Below are 21287 nucleotides of genomic sequence, written 5' to 3'. Positions count from 1 at the left end.
GAGCAAGCTGGCTGGTGGCTGCCCTGGCCAGAGACACGTCCCCAGGCGCGCCTGGCTCTCCTCCGGGCGCTTGCTAAGACTGGGCATTTGAAATCTTGAAAAGCTGCAGGAGAAGCCCTGACCTCTTCCAACCGCGGATTTCCACCCAGGGGCAAGATGTGCCGAAAGCTGTTTGAATAACCCGGGAGCGCTTTGAAGAAACTAGAACCCAGGCGCTGTAATATTAAGCAGGAAAGCTGGGTTCTTCTGCACATCTGTTCTTAGAAAGGCAGGAACGAAAGGACTTAGAAGGCAGTGGCGGAGTCCCGGGAAGACTCTGGTATAGCTGCCACCAAGACAAGTGCTATCTTGTACTTGAAATAAAGACAGACACGAAAATGATGATGTCTGATCATTTGCAAATGTGCCCAAAGCATTGTGCATTTCCCAGGGAGGGGGAAACATTCGCAAGCCACCCTGTAAAATAAGCTAGTGTATTTCCCTGGGTCTTGAGGGCACAGATGTGTATCTACCGTCTATAGCCATTGACATGATCATTCTGTTGGTTCTTAATGAAGAAAAGAGACACTATCTATTAGCAAGGCCCACATTTCATCCACACGGTGAGCTTTCCCCGTGTCTGTAATGTGAATCATCCAGCACTTCCTGTACGTTGAGTTCCGCTGGACATTCACTGAATGACCAAAGCACTCCTCTGCTTCTGGGGGCTATGCCTAAAGTTTGGTCCGTCACATCCAGCCTTTTATAGCTTTATTGGAGGGAGGTGGGCAGATTTAAGAAAGAAAGCCGGAGTTTCCGCTCGGATATTCTGAGTCCAAACTTCTCACACGTGGTCCTGTAAAACATGCGCACTGAAGCCTTGAAGCCCAGACAGTCGCCACCTCCCAGCCCCAGATTCCTACTGAGTTCACAAGGTTTACCAGCCCCTTGGCCAGCCTGCCGTGGAGCTCTGCGAATTTCTCACCCCTAGAGGCTGTCACATTGTCTCTTTCTCCCCCATTCTAGTATTCTCCACCTCCGAAGAGGACCTTTGACTCTCTGGGGTGCTGATTCCGAGGCATTAAAGGGCAAAGAAGAGATACTCCCCAAGAAGTAAAACATGACTAAAAGCAACGGAGAAGAGCCCAAGACGGGGGGCAGGATGGAGAGGCTGCAGCAAGGAGTCCGAAAGCGCACGCTCTTGGCCAAGAAGAAAGTGCAAAACATCACAAAGGAGGATGTGAAAAGTTGCCTGTTTCGGAATGCTTTTGTGCTGCTCACGGTCACGGCTGTCATTGTGGGTAAGTCATCCGACTGCATAATAATAATAATACCAATTGCATCTTGTTTCTCTTGGGCATCTGGCTCCTTGACAGCATGATCAAATGGACTGATTGTGGGCATTCAGGATGATGGCCCCAGCTTTCTGATGTTGTTTGGGTTTTGTTTTTTTTAATAGTGACAGTTTGTTGACATGTTTGGAGCAATATATGATAAACATGTGATAATCTGAAAGAAGTATCATTAGGCATTATGCAAATTAAGGGATTGTGTGGGGATGGGAAAGAAATTAAATGGTTTTTGTTGTTTCGTCCCCAATCTCATTTAAGGACAAAAGAATGATGATATTTAATCATTAGGCATGCGCAGTTAAATAACAAGAACAAGCAAGCGGGCTAGATTTAGCCAAAGGGTAATGATTAGAGTATGTCATTCTCACTTCACCCTAGTTTATATAATTAGTATACTCAAAATGAGATGCAGGTAACGAATAGGATTAATTAAGGAAGCCTGGTGGCACTGTCAGGTAAGCATTGGACTGCTCACTTCGGGGTTGGCGGCTCAAACCCACCAGCCACTCTGTGAGAGAAGGATAAAGCTTTCTGCTCATGTGAAGATGTATAGCCTTGGAAATCCTATGTAGGATGGCTACGAGACAGAGTGAGCTCAATGGCAGTGGCTGGGACTAGGAATTAAATTCTACGTGGTGATGAAGCTGAGTCTCCACCCTTAGACAGGGAGGCTGAATTTTTTCTGTGCTTCCACCCTCTCACCCAGTAACTGGGAATGGGCTGGAAAAAAACGTTAACACAGTTCTCTTTCATTCATTGCATCGCGGAGCCTACCATCCGCAACTGTCCCCCTTTTGAAGCATTGATGACAGCTATCTGTACTAATAAGACATTATTATTTTATTTGCCTTGTTGGAACCTGAAGTTATAAATCATGATCTGCAGGGTAGCACTGACAATACCTTGAAAAATTGCTGGAGGCAGGGGGGCAGGAAAACAACTTACTTGGAAAGTTCTATGAAACCAATATAGGAATCAGTAGGTTAGTGAACCTATAAGCAGAAGCCAATGCCATTTGTCAAAAATGATCTTCTGTTTCTGTTAATTTGCTGTACGAAGGCACGCGTGTAGTTATCATCTGTTTTAAGTGTGCCAATCTGTGACTTTCTTAAAAGGAAGATTTACTGGTATATGTAATATAAAACTTTCCATGTAGTATAGAAAGACAATTATAACATTGCCTCCCCATTGCTGTTCCCCAAAACAACAGGATTCTTAAATTGTAAATGAATAGAAATATGCAGGGGACCTAAGAGCCCTGGTGGTGTAGTGGTTATGAGTGGGCTGTTAATCTCAAGATCAGCAGTTCGAAACCACCAGCTGCTCCACAGGAGACAGACAGGGCTTTTTACTCCAGTAAACAGTTAGTCTTAGACATTCACAAGGGCAGTTTTACCCTGTCCTGTAAGTCCCTATGAGTCAGAATTGACTCGGTGGCATTCGGTGGGGTAGAAATCATCCCAAGACTTCAGATATACCCCATCTCAACATCGTTGGCTCCTTTTAGTAATCCCCATGATTACTGATCATCCATTCATGTTAAAGCTATTCTAAGAGAAGATGGCCCGACTGACCCAGAGAAGTTCTTCTTAAAGAGGTTCACATGTTTGAATATATTCCTGGAAGAAGTATTTCAATACCATGCCATTGTCCTTGAAGTCAATGCAAATTATGGTAACCTCACCTCATTCTTTGCTTTTGCAATAGTGATGGTCAACCCAAGCCATAGCTAAATGGTAACAGGACAAACACTTATGTAATCTTAGAGTTCCTGCCACTTCTCAGTTGTCTTGTTTCACAGCATACAGGATAGCTTTCACCGACTACACTCTCTAGATATACAGTAAAACCTGCAAAAGCCAGAATGTGGGTAAGGCAGAAACCTGCCAGAGAAGGAAATCTCAAACACGTTCTCTGGATAGAGATCAATAGAGAAGGGGTAAGGCAGCAAAAGCAAAGTGGTCCTGCCACGTTCAGGCTCTTACAGTCTTCACTGCATTCGCTCACTTCATCTTCCAACAAGCCTATGAAATGAGCGGGTGGGTGCAATAACTATGCTCGGCCTCATCTTACAGAGTGGGAACTAGCATGGTGAGACCACGCAACTTCCCAGAAGTCACACGGTGTCAGAAATGTTAGAGCTGGAAGTCAAACCCAGGCTGCCCAGCACCAATGGCCCTTCTCTGCCCCCTGCTTCTCAGCTCTGCTGACTAGTTAACATCTTGTGAGAGGTGCACGGAAGAGACATGCTGCTATGTCTTGCTGGAGGCTAATTAGTCCAGAGGGCTAGATAATGGGCCACCGTCTAGCATGATCGCTTTATTCTCTGATTTACCCAATTACACTCAACAGAAACCTGAACATTTCTTCTACAAAGGGTTAGGGCGCAATGATCTCATTCCTTGAACAAAGGCAATTTATTTGCTTTTTTATGAAATCCCAAGTATATAATAACATTTTAAAAAATCAAATAAACAAACCCTCTATCATCACGTTGACTCTGACGGGTAGTCACCTTATATTGGGTTTCCTAAGCTTTGTAACTCCTTCTGTCTCCCTCGGAGTAGCTGGTGTGTTTGAACTACCAACCTTTTGGGTGGCATCTGGGCAAAGCTTACCTGACAATGCCACCAGGGCTCCTTATATCCTCATAGTTCAGCATATTGGGCAGGCAAGGGGAGGGGGAGATGCAGACACATCATGCCCAAGGGTACCACCCGAAGAGTTCACTTTCTCGAACAGAAATATTTCTGCTGTAGGATTGAGCCCTGGAAAGTCATGAGAGCTACACATGGAAAGTAGGTCGGCGGAGAAAGAAGTGATTATCTTTGTGATTATCACAAAGAAACGGCGGCTCTCACAAGAAGAAGGGTGCGCCTGGGATGACAAGTCCACTTTCTCCAGGAGTTTGGGGATCTTCTCCAAACCCCGTGCAGCTTTTCCCTGGATTTGTGCGAACTGCAGGAAGAGCTGGCTGAGCTGGGGGAGATAAGTTGGCTGGTTGCCCTGGCGGTTGGCATTACTGATGGAAATTGCGGAGGGAGATGCAACAAGGGGGCCAGACGAACAAAGGAAAGGACTGAAAAGAACTCATTGGCAGTCAGGGAGACCACCGAGTCTCCACCAAAGACTAGAAGAGTTAACAGACCACTCCCGGCAAACAGCTTTAGGAGAAAAGGAAGAGACCAGCCAGTTATCTCTCATGTGTCTCGCATGAGGGCCCACTGGAAACAAAGGTTCCGTTTCATTTATCTCAGTAGGTAGCATGCCTGCACCAGTCTCCCTCTGCCTTTCGCCCCCAAATACTAGGGGTACCATGCCTAGACATCACTCTTTAATTTACTTGTTACAGCATTGAAGGGGTGGGGGAGATAATAAATATGCTATCAAAGAGGGAAAATGTAGCTATCTTCCTGAAGGATAAGGGATCAGATGAGATGAACTATAGCTATTAGAATTCCAACTCTGAGTTTTGGATTATTCTTAATTAAAAAACAACAACAACACTATATTGGAGTAAATTTCTGTCCAATCCGCTTTGTTTTATCTTTGGGAACTAAAATGAGGATGCATTATGTGAAAGTACAAACCAGAAAAACATTCACTGGAAGGGGTAGGGAAAGATGAATCTCAACTTTAGAGTGAAACTGAGCATTATAAATATTTGAATATCAATTCTTCTATAAAGCACAGACATAGAACTCCTTGTATCATGTGATGTCTTTTCTGAGAAAGGTATTTCTAACCTCATCTTAAACAGAAATCTGAAGGCCCCATGCCATCATAAAAGTAACAGGGACAGGCTAAGCATCCAAGAAAAAGCAGAACCAAGTCTCTTTAAGTGGGTGCACCTTTAACCATTAAGGACGGTGTCTTCCAGGGCTGTTGTAGACATCTGTCTGATAAAAACCTTCCTGGGGTCCACATGCTTCTTTCCCCCAGAAGCACTTTCTCTTTTCATACTCCGGGACTCTGGGAAAGCGTGACCTAGGGCAGCTCTCAGAAAGAAAGGGAGAGACATCTGTCATGTTCAAGGCACAGAATTCAGGCTGAAAGGAAGTCTCCGGCCAGAGCAATGGGAAGGAATGGGTCCTAAGATCTACTTCCAGGGCTGGGAATCTGTAAAGATAATTCCATGGAATCAGGTGGCAGGTTTCTCTATTGTTGGTCCTAACACACACACACACACACACACACACACACACACACACACACACACATAGAGCTAGTTGGTTATTCAATTTACATTTAGGTTGTCATTTTTATGAACCTGAAATTGGTCATTTCTCAAGAAAGAACATGTACTACCCAAATCTTTATAAAGTTCATCCCTAGCCCCTTGCTATTCTTCTGCAGTAAATTTAAATTGGATGGAAATTCCATGTAACTCTAGGATATTTGTGGCAGCCTATCCAAGGACCTGCTCACCTTGCCTTCTTTGGGGGGACTGCAAGCCGGGTGTCTGAGGAAAGCAGCGAAGGGAATATTCTTTTCCTTTGAACAATTTCTTTGGGGGGGTTTGAATGTTGTTCTATGATGGCCCGGTTTTATCTCAAAATACAGTCGATTGTCCACTAAATAAATAAAGAAATTATCCTTTTTAAAATTAAAAAAACCGATGCTTTTTGCATGCTGACAAGTACTGAGTGTTGTGGGCTTTATCATGTGCTATGCATACCTTGGCAATGTCCTGCACTGAGGTTGTTTAATCAGAGAGACTGTTGACAAGTAAGATGGTGAAAGAGGCTCAAAAGTATTCAAAAAGAAGCCTGCAATTAACCCTAAACATTTTAAATAAGCTCATATTATGCACACTATTCGATGAAACATCCATCTTTTTGTGTTCAGTAGCAGGTACAAGTTCTCATTAGCAGCTGTGCTGGGACTTCTGTGGGTGCCATTATGGGGGACAAAACAAAAGTGTGGGTTTTAATGAAGACTAGGCCTGGATTGATATACCAGCCATATTATTTAACAGCTGGGTGATCCCGAGGAAGGCATTTAGTAGTTCTGAGTCTCCATTTCCTTATCGGTCTTTATATACATAATATGTTGCTAATGCAAAGCACATATTCTGGACCAAGTATTGCTTTAAGAATTGCACGTATGCTCACTTCACTTAATCCTCTTAAGAATCCAGGAAAGGAAGTATCCGATTAGCCTCGTGTTAGTATCCCCATTTCCCATATGAGGAAACCAAGCTCCGATACATACCATAGGGTTGATTCATGCGGAGTCGGATTCAAAGCCATCCTTCTGGCTCTGAGCTCATTCATTGAGGCACTGCCTGGCTGTGGGTGCTGCTCTGTGCCCTCAGTGATGAGCCATCCTAGTCTTTCCAAGCAATTAGCCAAGGGTCTGCGCTGAGGCATCAAGCACAGAAATGACCCAGAGAGGTTGAATTGAAAGCTCCTTAGGTCACCCTTGAGACTTGGTGGTTGATTGAGTGTTGAGAGAGGGTGGACTGCCTGCTGATGCCCCAATTGGGAGTGGGACAGTAATAGAAAGTTCATACTGCATTGAAAATGCTTCGCTGGAGATACTATAGGAGAGACCTCACTATGAACACTCTTCAGACTAAACAAGACCCAGGAACAGTATTTGAATGTAGAAATGAATAACGATCACTGAATTAGGCACGGCCACATTGCTCCTTAGAAGCAAGGATTTGTGAGATGTTGTCTTGCGTACTTGGACCTGTTGTCAGGAGAGACCCGTCCCTGGAGAAGGACATCGTGCTTGGTCAAGTAGAGGGGCAGCGAGGGAGAGAGAAAGACCCTGGGCAAGATATATGGACATAGTGGCTGCAGCAATGGGCTCAAGCATAGGAGCGGTGGTGAGGGTGGCACAGGACCGGGCAGTGTTTCGTTCTGTTGTGCATAAGGGCACTCTGGGTCACAACCGAACAACAGCATGACCGAAGCTCCTCTCCCATGATGGTGGTCATTCATGGGCCCTATTCTGCATGCCTGAAAGCCACCATCTTTGAGAAATGACACACCGATGTCTCTGCTTTGGACACTTACCGACTACCTATCTGGGTCAGTTAGTTCAGCCAAACAGATGGAAACATGTGATTTATCCTCAGCTGCTGGACTGGTCGAGGGACCAAAGTAGCCAAGTGCTTGAATTAGAGCAGTGGGCGTGGTCTGAGAGCACCACATTGATACGTCGCCATTAACAGAGAATTCTGGCAGAAGGGCGCTGCCTGATGGTTGTTATGGTTCGGTGCCATGGGCTCGATCACACCTTCTCGTGACTCATGTTCCAGAGTAGAACTGCCTCCTGAGGTTTTCTGGGTGGTCCTCTTTAGAAAAGCAGGTAACCGGGTCCTCCTCCTGTAGAGCTGCCATTGAGTTTGAACCTCCAACCTTTGTGTTAGCAGCTAAGCAAGGAAGCACTGTGCCACCAGGTCTCCCTGTCATGGAGATTACATACCTGAACGCCAACAAATGGTGGATGGCTTTCTGGGCTCTTGTAGCATGTCCTAGCCAGGAGAGAGGGTGTGCTTCTCGGAGGTGGAGGAAGACTAACACCTGAGGCAGGCCCAACCCTGGTGGAACCTTGCCAGCACAAGCTCTGGGCAGAGGTCTGGGAGGGAGGACTGGGCCTCTGGGGGCTGAGAAACAGTGAGTTTGCAGAGCCAACCACTCGGGCAGTGCCCCCAAAGTGACGCAGGAGGAGGGTGTAAGAACTAGAGTCTGATTTCCCTCTGTTTCATCTTCTTCTCCAAGGAGAAGTACCAAAAACTTGTTTAGGTCAGAGATGCCCATTCCTGACCTACGTGCGCATGGCCGCCCCTCTCATCTCTCCCCATTGTCCCCAGGCACTGCCTACTGCGGGTGTCAAGTCAGTGCAACCCAGGGCAGTGGATCAGAGCTCTGGGTTCTAGACTCAGATAACCTGGGTTTGGGTCCCAGTTCCGAAAGCAACTGCCATTTCTTCATGTCTCAAATGAAGTACTTACAGAGCCTCAGTGGCCTAGTGGGTTACGTATCAGGCTGCTAGCTATAAGGTCAAATGAAATCATTACAGAAGCTCTCTGCCTAAATTCATACCCTAGTTCTGCCACCTACGCACCTTGAGGCCTTAGACAGCTTCCTGAAAAGTTCAGCAGGTGAAGTGTCTCCACTCCCTCCCTCCCTCACTGCCATGGAGTCGGTTCTGATTCACAGCAACCCTATAGGACAGGGAAGAACCACCCTGTGGGTTTCTGACACTGTGACTCCTACGAAGCCTCGCCTTTCTCCCCGCAGAGATGCTGGTGGTTTTGAACTGCTGACCTCTGGGTTAGCAGCCCAGGGCGTTACCGCTATGCCACCAGGGCTCCTATAAGGCCCCTTGGGTATGGCCTTGTGTTCGTGCCAGGTAACAGATGCTGACTTTGTGTTGCCAGCCTGCCGGAGGCTCGGAGACCCAGGGATGAAGCAAAGGAAAGATGATCACCTCGTTTCATTCAGAGAGAAACGATTCTTGTTTCTGTGGCTTGAGCGGAGAGCCAAGAGAGTGGGTGGAAGAGACGGAGTAGATGTAAAGGGCTTTGAGAGGCAGAGATGAAAGCCACAGAATAAGTGATAGCGTTGTGATGTGTCCCTGACCTACCTGGGCTCCTGGGACAAACCAGAAAGCAATCCCCAAAGAGCTGCTATCACGATGCAGACTAATGGACGGCAAATGTGAAGTCATCGAGGATCAGAAAGAAGTTTTGTGTTTGTTTTTGTTTTTGTCTTTGCCAATTTTTGACTTTTAAATTTTTATGTGAGTGTTCTACTGTGAATTGGTGAGAGGCTTACAGAGCAGAAGAGTTGAAGAAATATGGTTAATACATGTTTGAAGAACCATCAATAGGGTATTTTTTGTTTGGGCCGCTCGAGGCCCAGCTGGGTGCGTCTACCTCCCTGCCCTTGGCTCCTTTCCCCCAGTGTTTGGTGGCCGGGTGTTGTGAGCTGCCATTGAGTCAGTTCCACCCCATGACAACGCCATGTGTGCAGGGTAGAACTGCCCCGTTAGCGCTCTCCAGGCTCTGACATCAGTAGCGCCATCAGTAGGCCCCTCTTTTGGCGTGCACCAGCGGGGTTCACACTGTCCACCTTTGGCTAGTCGTCAAGCACTTAATAGTTTGTGCCACCCAGGGACCCTTGGTTTGGTGTCTGCTGCCCAATAACTGCCAGCCCCATCGGCATGGGGCAAGACAGGCTCTGGGGGGTGAGCGCCACATGGTTGCTTCCCAACAGAATTTGACAAGGTTTTCTTGAGGTAAGATGTCGTCGAAAGCTCAGAGCCCTCCAAAGAGGATCTCCACATTGTAGCTTTCTCTGTTTTTCTCTTCCTGTTCGTTGTGAACCTTGAGAAAACTGAGCCAGCCATTTCACCTTGGCTCCTTTTTCCAGCGGGTGTGTTCAGAACAATTACTTGCAGTAAGCATGCCTTCCATTTTTGTGGTGTTGCAGTGACAAAGCACTTTCTGCAGCAATATAAGCCCCCGGCCAGTCCGTCCACCTTCTGATTAGTATCTGCAAAGGTCTGGAATGCAGCTCAGATGACCATGCCAGCCGAAAGGTCCCGGGTTACAGACCAGGGTCCACTATCAACTCACCTGCTTTGTGATTTTAGACAAATCCCTGGGCCTCCCACTTTCTCAGCAGTGAACTAAATCTGGGCTAGTGTCCGCTTCCAACCCAAAATGTCATACTTTTGGGTCTCATTTTCCCTTCCTCTAAAAAAGCATCAGCGTAGATAGAGTGGGGTGCACAGGTGTTTCCTTACCGCACTGTAACATTCTAGAGTGAGGACCTCACAACCCACGCTAGGAAGTCCATCCACACTAACAACTAGCCATTTTCTCTCTCCCTGGGGTCTCCCACGGCCATAGAGCCAATTCCAACTCTGATACTGTGGGCTAGTGTAGAAGTGCTTTCCAAGACTGCAAACCTTCCTGGAAGTCGGCTGCCCCATCTTTCTCCTGGGGAGCAGCAGGTGAATTCTAACCCTTGCCTTTAGGTAACCAGCCAAGTGCTTACCACTGCAGCCCCAGAGAGCCCTCCGGGGTCTGGCTCTAGGTCTGAAGATCATTCTTTTTCAGCCAGTCTTTGATGTCATGGCGGAACATACTTTTCCATTCAGTTCTCTCAATCTTTCATAAATCAAAAGGGGAAAAATAGCGGGCCTTTGTTTTGGCTGGAGCGTAAACAAGATCGTGAAGAGCATGTATGGTTTGGAGGAGCTAAGCAGGGCTAAAGGACCACCCTTTCCAAGTTGTACATGCCAGGTACTAGAGTACTGGGTATTTATGGAACACTAGGATGCTGTCATTCAGCAGGAATTTAGGCTGGCAGCTAGGTCAGCAGTATCATTGTTGCGCCACATTGTCAGAGCAGGAAAGACAGAGCACTTCAGGACACAGAGTTTGGCTGTTATATTCACCATCTATAAAAATTATATTAGAGTTGTTAGCTTTGACACTGACAAAATTACACAGAGCTCACCCCAGAAACCAAGAGTGCTCTGGGCCCCCATCATCATTCAAGAGACATGCTCGAGTGGTTTTGAAACCAAAGAAAGAAAGAGAGATGAAGACCCCAAATGTTAGATAAAGGGAGATCCTAGGGGGCTTCAAAAAGTGTGCAGAAAAAAAAGAAGCTGGAAGATATGGAATTTTCCCATGAACTTTTTGAAGCCCCCTCCTATGTCCTGAACAAGTGTTTAAGACCAGAGAAGAAAAACAAAAACCATCCTCCCCTTCTCCCTCTGTTTTAAATCAGAGATTTGGAAGGAAAACTTAGGAGCAGTAAGTTGAAAGGCACACTTGAGTTTTGAATTTCAAGACTGAGCACTTGTCTCCAGGGAGGGCACTCATTCTTCTTGTTCCCAAAGAGACGTCTCCAGTTCTCCAACAATGACTCCAGGCTACTAACTGCTGCTATTGCCCAGAGAGGAGGCAATGGACTTCCCAGAGAGAAGACAGTGAGAGACTTTGTATTCACATGCTTGTAAGACGAGGCTCGGTTATCCCTCATGAGAGGACGGATGTACAATTGCTGCCCTCTCATCCTAAAACAAACACCTTGCACCGCTTGAACTTCCATCTTTAAAGAAAGTCAAGCAAGATCCCAGGGCCACGTGGGCGTCACTCGCCACATGCTGGTATTGCTGCCTCCTTGATGAACTGCAAACATTAAGAAGTAAATTATGAATCGGTTAGAAGACCGCCGATGTGATCAATGCCGTCATCTGCTTCTTTTTTTTTAAGGAAACAAAATAATTATCTAATCACAGCTGAAACTCCCTGGAGTTTCGCAAGTTCTGGTGTTGCACTGTTGTCGACGTTAGGTGACATTGTGTCAGTTCTGATCTCTAGGGACCCCACGTACCACAGAAGGTAGGAAACCCCGATCAGTCTTAGGCCTTCCTCACCATCATCACGAGACTTGGGCCCGGTGTGGCAGTCACCACGGTCATCAGTTGTCTTGTCGTGAGTCCTCTTCTTTTTCACTGATTCCTGTTTTACCAAACCTGGTGTCCTTCTCCAGGGACTGGAGCGGCTCCAGTCCCCCAGTCATTTTGTGAAGGTTACGGAGTTTTCTGAACTTTGCCCCTTGTTGCTCTACTATCTTCATGAATGTCTTTGCAGCACACATAAATGTGAAGGAGAAATATCCTCTGCACATCATATATGTACTCGTGGGTGTGAGCAGATGGTCAACTCTGTCAGGAATGACAGAGCGTGATGACATCGCAGTCATTGTCAAAAAGAGCATTTCAAGAGCTCTCCTGAAGTACGACGCTCTTAGTGAGGTGATACTATCTCTCCACCCAGGCAGATGGCCGGCCAGTGAGTGACCATTATTCAAATTTATATACAAACCACTGGAGCCGATGATGAAGGAATTGAGGATGTTGACTAGCACCCCGGGGAGAAGTTTATTCAATGTGCAGTCAAGATTCATTGATGTGTACGGATGATTGGAATGCAGAAGTTGGAGACAAAGAAGAAAGATCAGCAGTTGGGAAGCGTGCCTCTGGTGGTAGAAACACCGTTGGCGATCACATGTTAGAAGTCCGTAGCATCCATAGCTACTTCATACCTTAAGTGTCCCACCTTTCATATCATCCTTTAGTAGCACACAAAAACCCCACTTCAGTCTCTCTTATGGAGGCAGTGTCAAAACATAATTCATTGAAGCCACGTATCTATTGATGGGCACTCAGGCTGTTTCCAACAGTTAGACAATTTTTTAAAGGTGTGTGAGTAATTTTACACAAAAAATATTTCACTTACATACAATTTATCTTATCATATCACTAGAATTTGAATTGCTGCATTTTAGGGTATATTCATTTGTAATTTTCATGATGTTGCTAAACTTTCTCCGGTAGAACTTTCACTAATACACTCTCCCAAGTGGTGGGATTTACAAAGAAGCTAGCCACGCTACTTCTGCTGCCAGATAGAAAGATCACTGGGTTTTTCCACTTCTGTGAGCTGACTAGACAATAAACTTAAAGAAGAAAATTACTTGGGGAAAAAATTGAATTTCAGGATAGAATAAAGTAGATGCACAGGATAGAATAAAGTAGCTTCCACCTTCCTGCCTCAAAAACATGTATTGAATTCATATTTACGTCCTATCATAAGATACCCAAAGACTTTTCTTGTATAGTACACTCAAGTTCTGGAAGTACTTTCCAATCTCTTATCTACCATCTTCACAACAGTAAAAGAGATGGAAGAAAGTTTTGGATCCCTGGAGAAGAACATCATGCTTCGTAAAGTAGAAGGTCAGTAAAAGAGAGGAAGACCCTCAATGAGATGGGCTAATGCGGTGGCTGCCACCGTGGGCTCAGGTACAGGAACAGTTATGAGGATGGCACAGACCGGGCCATATTTCTGCCATAGTACATAAGGTGGAATCAGTCAGAGCTGCCTCAGGAACACATGCCAACACCAACATCCCCAAATGTAATAGAAGATGTTTAGAAACAGGAATAATGACCACCTTTTCAAGGGCACTTATAAGTGAAAAATTGTCAAAATATGCCAGTAGCCCCCAATGTAGCCGTAGCTCTTTCAGATATAGTCTTGGACCATGCTGTGCATCCTGAAATAATTTCCCAGAATTCTAGTGCTGATAATCTGAAGACTTGAACACAAGAGACCACTGGACTCCGCAGTAAAATGTAACATCAGGAAATAAGGGTAAGAAAGAAGGGGCCTGCTGCTCCCATGAAGAGCTACAGTCTCGGAAACCCTGTCTTACAGGGTCGCTCTAAGTTGGCAGGGACTCGGAGGCATCGAGTTGGGTTTAGGTTAGGCTGCTAACTTTCTTTCTAGGAAGGAAAGAAGAGGCGTTCGACTCCCACAAAGAGTTCAACAGTGTCGGAAACCCACAAGGGCAACTCCACCCTGTTGTATAAGGTCGCTGTGAGTTGGAAATGACTTGATGGCAGTGAGTTTTTGAGTTTATTGTTCATCCTACCCAGAGACATATAGGATAGCAGAAAGGAGCTCTGAAAAGAACCGAAGAAGGAGCAGATGGAAGTAGGCACAGTTGCCGTACATGAGCATATGATTTACAAGCGAAATACATGATGTCAATTATAGCAAAGCTTTTAACGTATTTCATTTCCAGTTCCTCCTCAGTCATGTAATTTTTTTTTAAGTAAGGAAGAAGGCAAGAGGTTCTGATGATTTAGGCCACTGTCTTTAGAATGGAAGGAGAGGATTTTTTTTTTTTAAATGAGAGTGGGTTGGACATTCAAAAGCCCGAATGGATTATTTGTCCATCAAAGGGCTCCTTTTCATAACCCTGGTGAGCAGAGTTTGGGGACAAACGCACCGGGCTTCACAAGACCCCAGCATTCCTCTGATTCTTCGAGGCAGTTGTCGTCAGAGCCACATGCCGTGTGAACTTGAGTCTGTGCCTGTGTATTTATTCCTTGCTTGGTTAATCTCCCAGGGTTGGTTCTTCTAGGCACTACTCATGGAATACGGCCGGAGCAGGTATTTTCCACCTCTAGCCACAGCGACAGGAAATACCAAAGGACAAAAGAACAAGCCAAGCCAGGGCCCAAATCTCTGAGGGATATGGGAACAGGAGATGGGGGAGGGTCGAGGTGGCCACATACACAGGGTAGCTTCTCACCAGGAAATGCCTGGAAGTTTGGGCTGGAACAAAAGACAAGGACTGGACAGACAGACCTCCTGGTCAGGTTCTTGGAACTTTATGTCTGCCCACCCCGTCAAGCTGGCACGAGATGGGCCTGTGACTTGCCCAAATTGTCCAATCTGGCCAAGTCCTGAAATGGAAACTTTCAGTTGGTCCATCAAAATAATTGGGGTTATTTCTTGCATACCTGCCATAATAACTGTGATGGCGCAATTGACAAAGCGTTTGTTAGTTTTTGTTGGAGCCTCTCGGTGTTCTCATATATTTTTCAAGGAGTTTGGAATTGATGAGAAGATCCACTATAAATTCATACCCTGAGTAGAGACTGCAATGCTTTTGATTTCCATGATTTACTCAGGACATTGAGTAAATGTTAGCAGGAGGGACCAGGAGAAGGATGGTTTTTCATGCGTGGTCAGTGAAAAAGAAGATGCTTCAGTAAGATGGTTTGACACAGTGGCTGGAACGATGGGTTGGAGCTTAGCAACGGTGAAGACGGCACAGGGCCAAGCCGTGGTTCACTCGGTTGTACATAAGGTTGCTATAAACTGGAACCAACTTGACGGCACCTAACAGCAACACGTGCCCTGGTGGCATAGTGGGTTGTGCTCTGGGGCTGCTAATAGTAATGTAAGGTCAGCAGTTCAAACCTGCCAGCTGACTTTGGGATATTTACAGCTTCAGACCATCCAGGGAGCAGGCCTGCTCTGTGCTAGAGGGTCAATGTGAGTTAGAATCACCTTGAGAGCTATGGGTCTGGTTGGCTGGTTTCGTACAAGAATTGTTTTAAGGTCTTGATGGGCATCAGTGACATACTGGGGGAAAACCCTGATGTCACGGGGCCTACATTTTAGCAGGAGGAAATAATAATAAACAATAAACATAATAAATCTTAAAATTTGCTGTGTTTTCAAAAGTGATGAGAACTGTTGAAAGGAAGCAAGGGAAGGGGAAGAGAGGTCGGCACAGGCCTTTTGTGAAAAGACGAGATTTGAGCTAAGCCTTGAAGATGAACTTTGTGCCTAGCTGGGAAGAGTGCTGAAGCATAAGGAATAGTCTGTGCAAGGACCCGAACGTGGGACCACAAGTGACAGAAGAACAACGAAGAGGCCGATTTTGACACAGAGCAAGCCAGGGGGAGCAGAGGAGCAGGTGTGTACCAAAGCATGTGAGGCCAGGAGAGCAGGCCTCAGGTGGCCACTGCATGGCGTTTGGCTTTTAGTCTTCACGGGAGGAATGACATTCTGACTTCAGTCTTAAAGGGTCTCTCTGGGTATGAGGAGTCCGAGTGGCATAGCGGGTTAAGCACAGGGCTGCTAACTACAAAGTCTGCAGTTCAAACCCACCAGAGGCTCCATGGGAGAAAGATGAGACTTTCTGTTCCTGTCAAGAGGTGCTGTCTCTGAAAGCCTGGGAGCAGTCCTGCTCTGCCCTTCTGGTTCACTCTGAGTTGGCATCAACCTAATGGCTGGGCATTATTTGGGTCCTGGGTATGATGTTGGGATTAGACTGTGGAGGGTGGCTCCGTTATCTGGTGGTTGACATTCGTTACATGGTTGACATTAACAATCAGAAGTTTGTTTTCTCACAGTTCAGGGGTCTAGAAGTCCAATGTCAGAGTGATCGATCTAGGGGAAGACTTTTGTTCTCTGTCAGCCCTGGAGGCAGGCCAGTTTCTTGGTTCCATAGAGATCTCCACATGTCTTAGCATCTATTTTACCCTAGATCTGCTTCTCTCCCTTGCTGGCTTGATCTCTTTTGTATAATTTTTTAAAAAGATGGACTCAAGATACACCCTACACTTATCCGGCCTGATTAATATAACAAAGACAACCCATTCCCACATGGGATGGCAGTACAATCATAGGCATAGAGGATTCACAGCGTGTGCATGTGTGTGTGTGTGGTAGGAGAGGGAGTTTCGGGCTGGGAGATGCTGTTTGATCCATAGTAAGCAGTGGTAAAGTGGAGGAGGAACAACAACAACAACAACAACAAACTCTCAACGAGATGGACTAACACCGTGGCTGCCACAATGGGCTCAAGCAGCGGAGCAATAGTGAGGATGGCGCAGGACCGGGCAGTGTTTCGTCCTGTCACGCACAGGGTCACTATGGGTTAAAACCAACTCGATGGCACCTAACCACCACCACCGCAGGGGGTCAGAGTGAGAGCGAGGAGCCAGTTAGAAGATTGGGGCCATAGTATATGTGAGGTGGCGAGTGATATTTATATCATACCAGAAGGTTTTTGGTGAGGAGGTCTGGAGATCTTTGCATGGTGTGTCAAGTTCTACCGATTGCATGCTGCACGTCAGTGACTTGCTCCTAACCAACAAAGTATGGCAAATGTGTTGGGCTATCACACTCGTGTGTGTTCCTCTCTACAGCAGATTGCTGTAACCCTGTGCATTGTGTTTGGGGTTTGTTTGTTTGTTTGTTTGCTTGTATTTTTGTTTTTCACTCTAAGAATGAAAGGATCCTAACTGAGATAAGGTAGCATTTTGTCACATAAAACCCAAATGTTAGTTCTAGCCTCTTTGCGTCCCTCAAGTGGGCGCAAGGCTAGCTTGTCCCGAGCAGTCGTAGTCTGACTGTGCTCTGGCTGTCTAGGAGGGTGTGAGCTGGGTGCTTGTCTTGGGTGAACTGGTGCATCAGGTAGCTTTCTTACTACTGACCACAGCGTGGGAAGTCTTTCTCTCCATGCCAACACCTCTATTATTTTAGATCCTGTTTTACATCTGGGATCTTTCTGGATTGTTAAGTCGATTCCAACTCACAGTGACCCCAAGTGACTCCGCGATCTTGGTGGGAAGAGCTCTTCAACAGCAGGCGTTCACCATGGAGCTGTTGGTGGGGAGCGAACCTTGCAGTTAGAGGCTAAGTGCTTGACCCTCATACGAGGTCCCTCCTCTTTTTCTGGAGAATGCTGCACTATGAGTTATAATTCTAGAAGCCTTTGGCTTGCCATTGTGTTCCTGGCATTGAATAGATCAAGTAAGAACTTCAGTATTTTTTTTTAATATTTCAGGCTTTAACATTTATCCAAGGTTAAATTAGGCAATTTCGTCCAAACTGACTGAAGATTATTGTTCATCTGTTTACTCTTAAATATCTTCTGGCTTCTTAATATTTTAAACCATTTTTATCAAATGAGAGGCCTTAGCTAGTTTATGGTACGGTGATTTGGTTAAAGCTCTACTTTACCTGCAGGCCTAGTGGGCTACCCTTGGGGCTCCTAGCTGCAGGGGAATGATGATGCTTTCTACCCCTAGAAAGACTGACAGCCTTGAAACCTCCCCAGAGTAGGCGTGTCTTGTAATCAACTCAATGGCAGTGAGCAAGTTTGCATCAGGAACCAAATTCTTGAAATTTGTCTTTTGCTTTTAATTTGTTGTACATGTTTGGCTTTAAACCACAAGCCCATGATGTATCTTTCCTGGGGCTCCTGTGTGTAAAATGCTTAGACATTGAGATGATATTTCATCTTCCAAAGAGGTGTTTGTTGTACAGATTCTACAAGAGGAAGTAGTGAATCCCTCTAACACCATCTTCTTGAGCTGTTTGTATCCCCAAAGCACCAGCACAGTTCATTTTGATCACTTAAATATCCTAGTAAGATGTTGCCTAGATTCTAACTATTGCGTTAAAGCAGGAGTGAGGCAAGACTGCTGATTATGAGTGAGAATCTGGATCCTTTTTTGTGACACTTATGTAATATGGGCTATGTCACCAAGGCATGAAAGAATCGGTACTTCATTCTTGATTTTTATTTTCTACAGAGTAATCAATCAGAAGAAAAATAATAATCTGGTCTTTTGCACTAAGGATCTGGTGCCCATAAAGCTTTTTATTAACTCTAGGGCCATCATCAATCAGTGGCCACTAATGAAGCTCAGTGCTGGAGGGGCAACAGGATTTCTGGCCAATGCAAAATAGCACCGTGGCGACCTTGCCCTGCTCCCTCTCATTGGGTGGAAGGGCAGACACAGGAGCATTGTGGGAAGTCTCAGCTGTGGGAATGTGCTTCAAGGAAGGTTTTTTCCATTGCTGGGCTAGAATATAATCAGAAACCTGAACTGATTACCAAAAACAGCAGCCTCAGAGTGTTTCCTCTTGATTTGATGCTGATAGCTGGCTGACCTTAACATGGAGTTTACCTCTAATGCTGGTTGCTGGGGCAGAAAGTTGGATTTGAAGAAAAATGCCCTTTTTTTTTTTAATGCATTCAACAGACGAGTTGAGAAATGCCAACATTTGCCTTCATTTAAGTAAAATCAATGATATTAAAGGAAAAAGTCCAAGCTGCACAAAGGCATTAACCAGAAACAAAGCTCCAGGACTTCAGAACATACCAATAGAGACGTTTTAACAAACTGATACAGCACTGGAAACGTTCACTAGTCTACGCCAAGAAATCGAGAAGATAGTTAGATGACTAACAGACTGGAGGAGAGCCGTATTTGTACTCATCCCAAAGAAAGGTGACCCAACAGAATGCAGAAATAATATAACAATATTATTAGTATCACTTGCAAGTAAAATTTTGCTATAGATAGTTCAGAAAGAGTAACAGCAGTACATTCTCAAGGAAATGCAAGAAATTCAGGGCAGATTCAGAAAAGGACGTGGAATAAGGGATATCACTGCTGACAATAGGTGGATCTTACCTCAAACCAGAGAGTACCAGAAAGATATTTACTTGTGCTATGCAACACATTTGACTATATGGACCACAGCCAACTACAGATGGCATTGAGAAGAATGGGAATTCCAGAACACTTCATTGTGCACGCGCTGAACATCGACCAAGAGGCAGTCGTTCAACCAGAACAAAGGAATAATGCATGGTTTAAAATCAAGAAAAGTGTGTGTGAAGGTGGTATTTTTCTCACCATGTTTGTTTTCAGTCTGCCTACTGAGCAAAGAATGAGAAAACTTGGGGTCTATAAGGACGAATGCTGCATCAAGATTGGAGGATGACTTATTTAGCAAACTGCAAAATGCAGGTGGCACAACCTTGCTGCTGAAAGGGAGGAAAGCTTGAAGCCCTCGCTGATGAAGATCAAGGTCTTCAGCCTGAGTAGGAATTACAACTCAAGAAATGAAGAAGACAAGAGTCCTTGAAGTGGAGAAATAGGTAACACCACATAAGTGTTACCTAGTAAATGGAGAAAAGATTGATGTTGTCAAGCATTTCATCAAAAAAAAGCAGAAGAAGAACTTCATCCTGCTTGGATCCACAATCAATGTTCAAGGAAGTAGCACTCAAGAAATCAAACAAGGCATCTCATTGAGTAAATTGGATGCACAAGACTCCTTTAAAGTGTTGACTAACGAGGATGTTACTTTAGGATAAAGGTGCACCTGATCCCAGCCATGATCTTTTTAATCTCCTCATATGTATATGAAGTTGGAGCCACATCAATGTTCATGGAAGCAGCTGTCAATAAATAAAATGATGCATTTATTGCTTTGTGAGAATCTGCGGCACAAGACCTTTTTAAAGTCTTAAACAGTAAAGATATGACTTTAAGGAGGAAAGTGTACCTGATCAAACCAAGGTCTTTTCAATCACCCCATATGCATAGGAGAGCTGGACCATGAATTAAGGGGTATCAAAGAAGAATTAATGCGCTTGAATTATGGTGTTGACAAAGAATACTGAAAGTCCCATGAACTGCCAGAAGAACAACCAAATCTGTCTTGGAAGAGCAATAGCCAAAATCCTCCTCAAAAACAAGAATGAAGAGACTTTGTCTCATGTGCTATGGACATGTCTCAGGTGAGAACAGTTCCTACAGAAGAACAGAGCGCTCCGTAAAGCAGAGAATCAAAGAAAACGCGGAAGACCCTGTATGAGATGGATTGACATGATTGCTCTAACAATGGGCTCAAACATAACAACCCTCAGATGGCGCAGGACCGGGCAGTGTGTCCTTCTGTTGTACATAGGGTCACAATGAGTTGGAAGTTGCTCACACCTAGCAACAACAGTATTCCTAGGGATTCCCTTGATGGTGCAAACAATTAAGCACTCATCTAATAGCCAAAAGATTGGCAGTTCAAAATCACCCAGAGGAGCCTCAGAAAGCAGACATGGTGATCAGCTTCTGAAAGGCACAGGCCTGAGCGCCCTGCAGAAGAACTCTGCTGTGCACACATTAGGGAGCCAGGAGGGGGAAGCAACTAAATAGCAACTAGCAAGAACAAGAAGATTCCCCACCACTTAGTTTATTCAACTTCTGGTTGAGCAAAATGGGTTTGTTCTGTTTACTATATCCATTTTTGTCGGAGACAGATGTTTAAAGCCATGTGCATAAGGAAAACAAATCATCAAGACCAGTAAAATCAGGCCTGCATTTGATGGCAAAGAAAGCAAACTGCCGCGTGCTGTATTTAGTCTGAGACAGAGCACTGTTGCAGTGTGACTTGGCCTCCGTAATCACAAGGAGGAATGAGCCAGCTCTAACCAAAGCCTTTTAGTAATTCCAATCCTCTGTCTCTGCTGCTGTGTTGAATAGAATCTACTGAAAACTGGACATCGATGGCTCATCCCCAACTGAGTGTCAGGAAGTTTAAATGTGAACAAACCAAGCAAGTCAACAAACAAAACCACAGTGAATGAAAGAGGGAACGAAGAGAAATGCTCTCAAACCGAGAAGGGGAGAGAAACGAAAGCTTATAGCTCTTACTGGAAATCATCTAGTAAAAAGTGTACAGTTATGGCTGTATACAAATGGAAGACAAACCATCATATTGATGATAGCAGAAGGGGTCGGAGTGGAGAC

At 45.2% G+C, this 21287-nt stretch overlaps 1 protein-coding gene across 2 annotated transcripts in view; it reads left to right on the top strand.

Annotated features, from left to right (window-relative positions):
• Nucleotides 1-21287, top strand: part of SLC1A3 (solute carrier family 1 member 3) — a 120938-nt gene that overhangs the window by 671 nt on the left and 98980 nt on the right. Inside the window, exon 2 of one of the 2 annotated variants that reach the window (XM_045285116.1) lies at nt 1006-1280. In XM_045285116.1, the coding sequence (XP_045141051.1) occupies nt 1100-1280 (181 nt within the window). In that variant the 5' untranslated portion in view covers nt 1006-1099. Of the gene's footprint in view, nt 1-906; nt 1281-21287 lie in introns of those variants that run through there. The other variant, XM_004698076.2, reaches the window with a different exon arrangement.

The sequence above is a fragment of the Echinops telfairi genome, unplaced genomic scaffold (genome assembly GCF_000313985.2).
Source record: "Echinops telfairi isolate 266 unplaced genomic scaffold, ASM31398v2 ScPeMD7_7469;HRSCAF=8507_1, whole genome shotgun sequence".
In the NCBI taxonomy this organism is placed as follows: Eukaryota; Metazoa; Chordata; class Mammalia; order Afrosoricida; family Tenrecidae; genus Echinops; species Echinops telfairi.
This window is presented reverse-complemented; position numbering and strand designations above follow the sequence as displayed.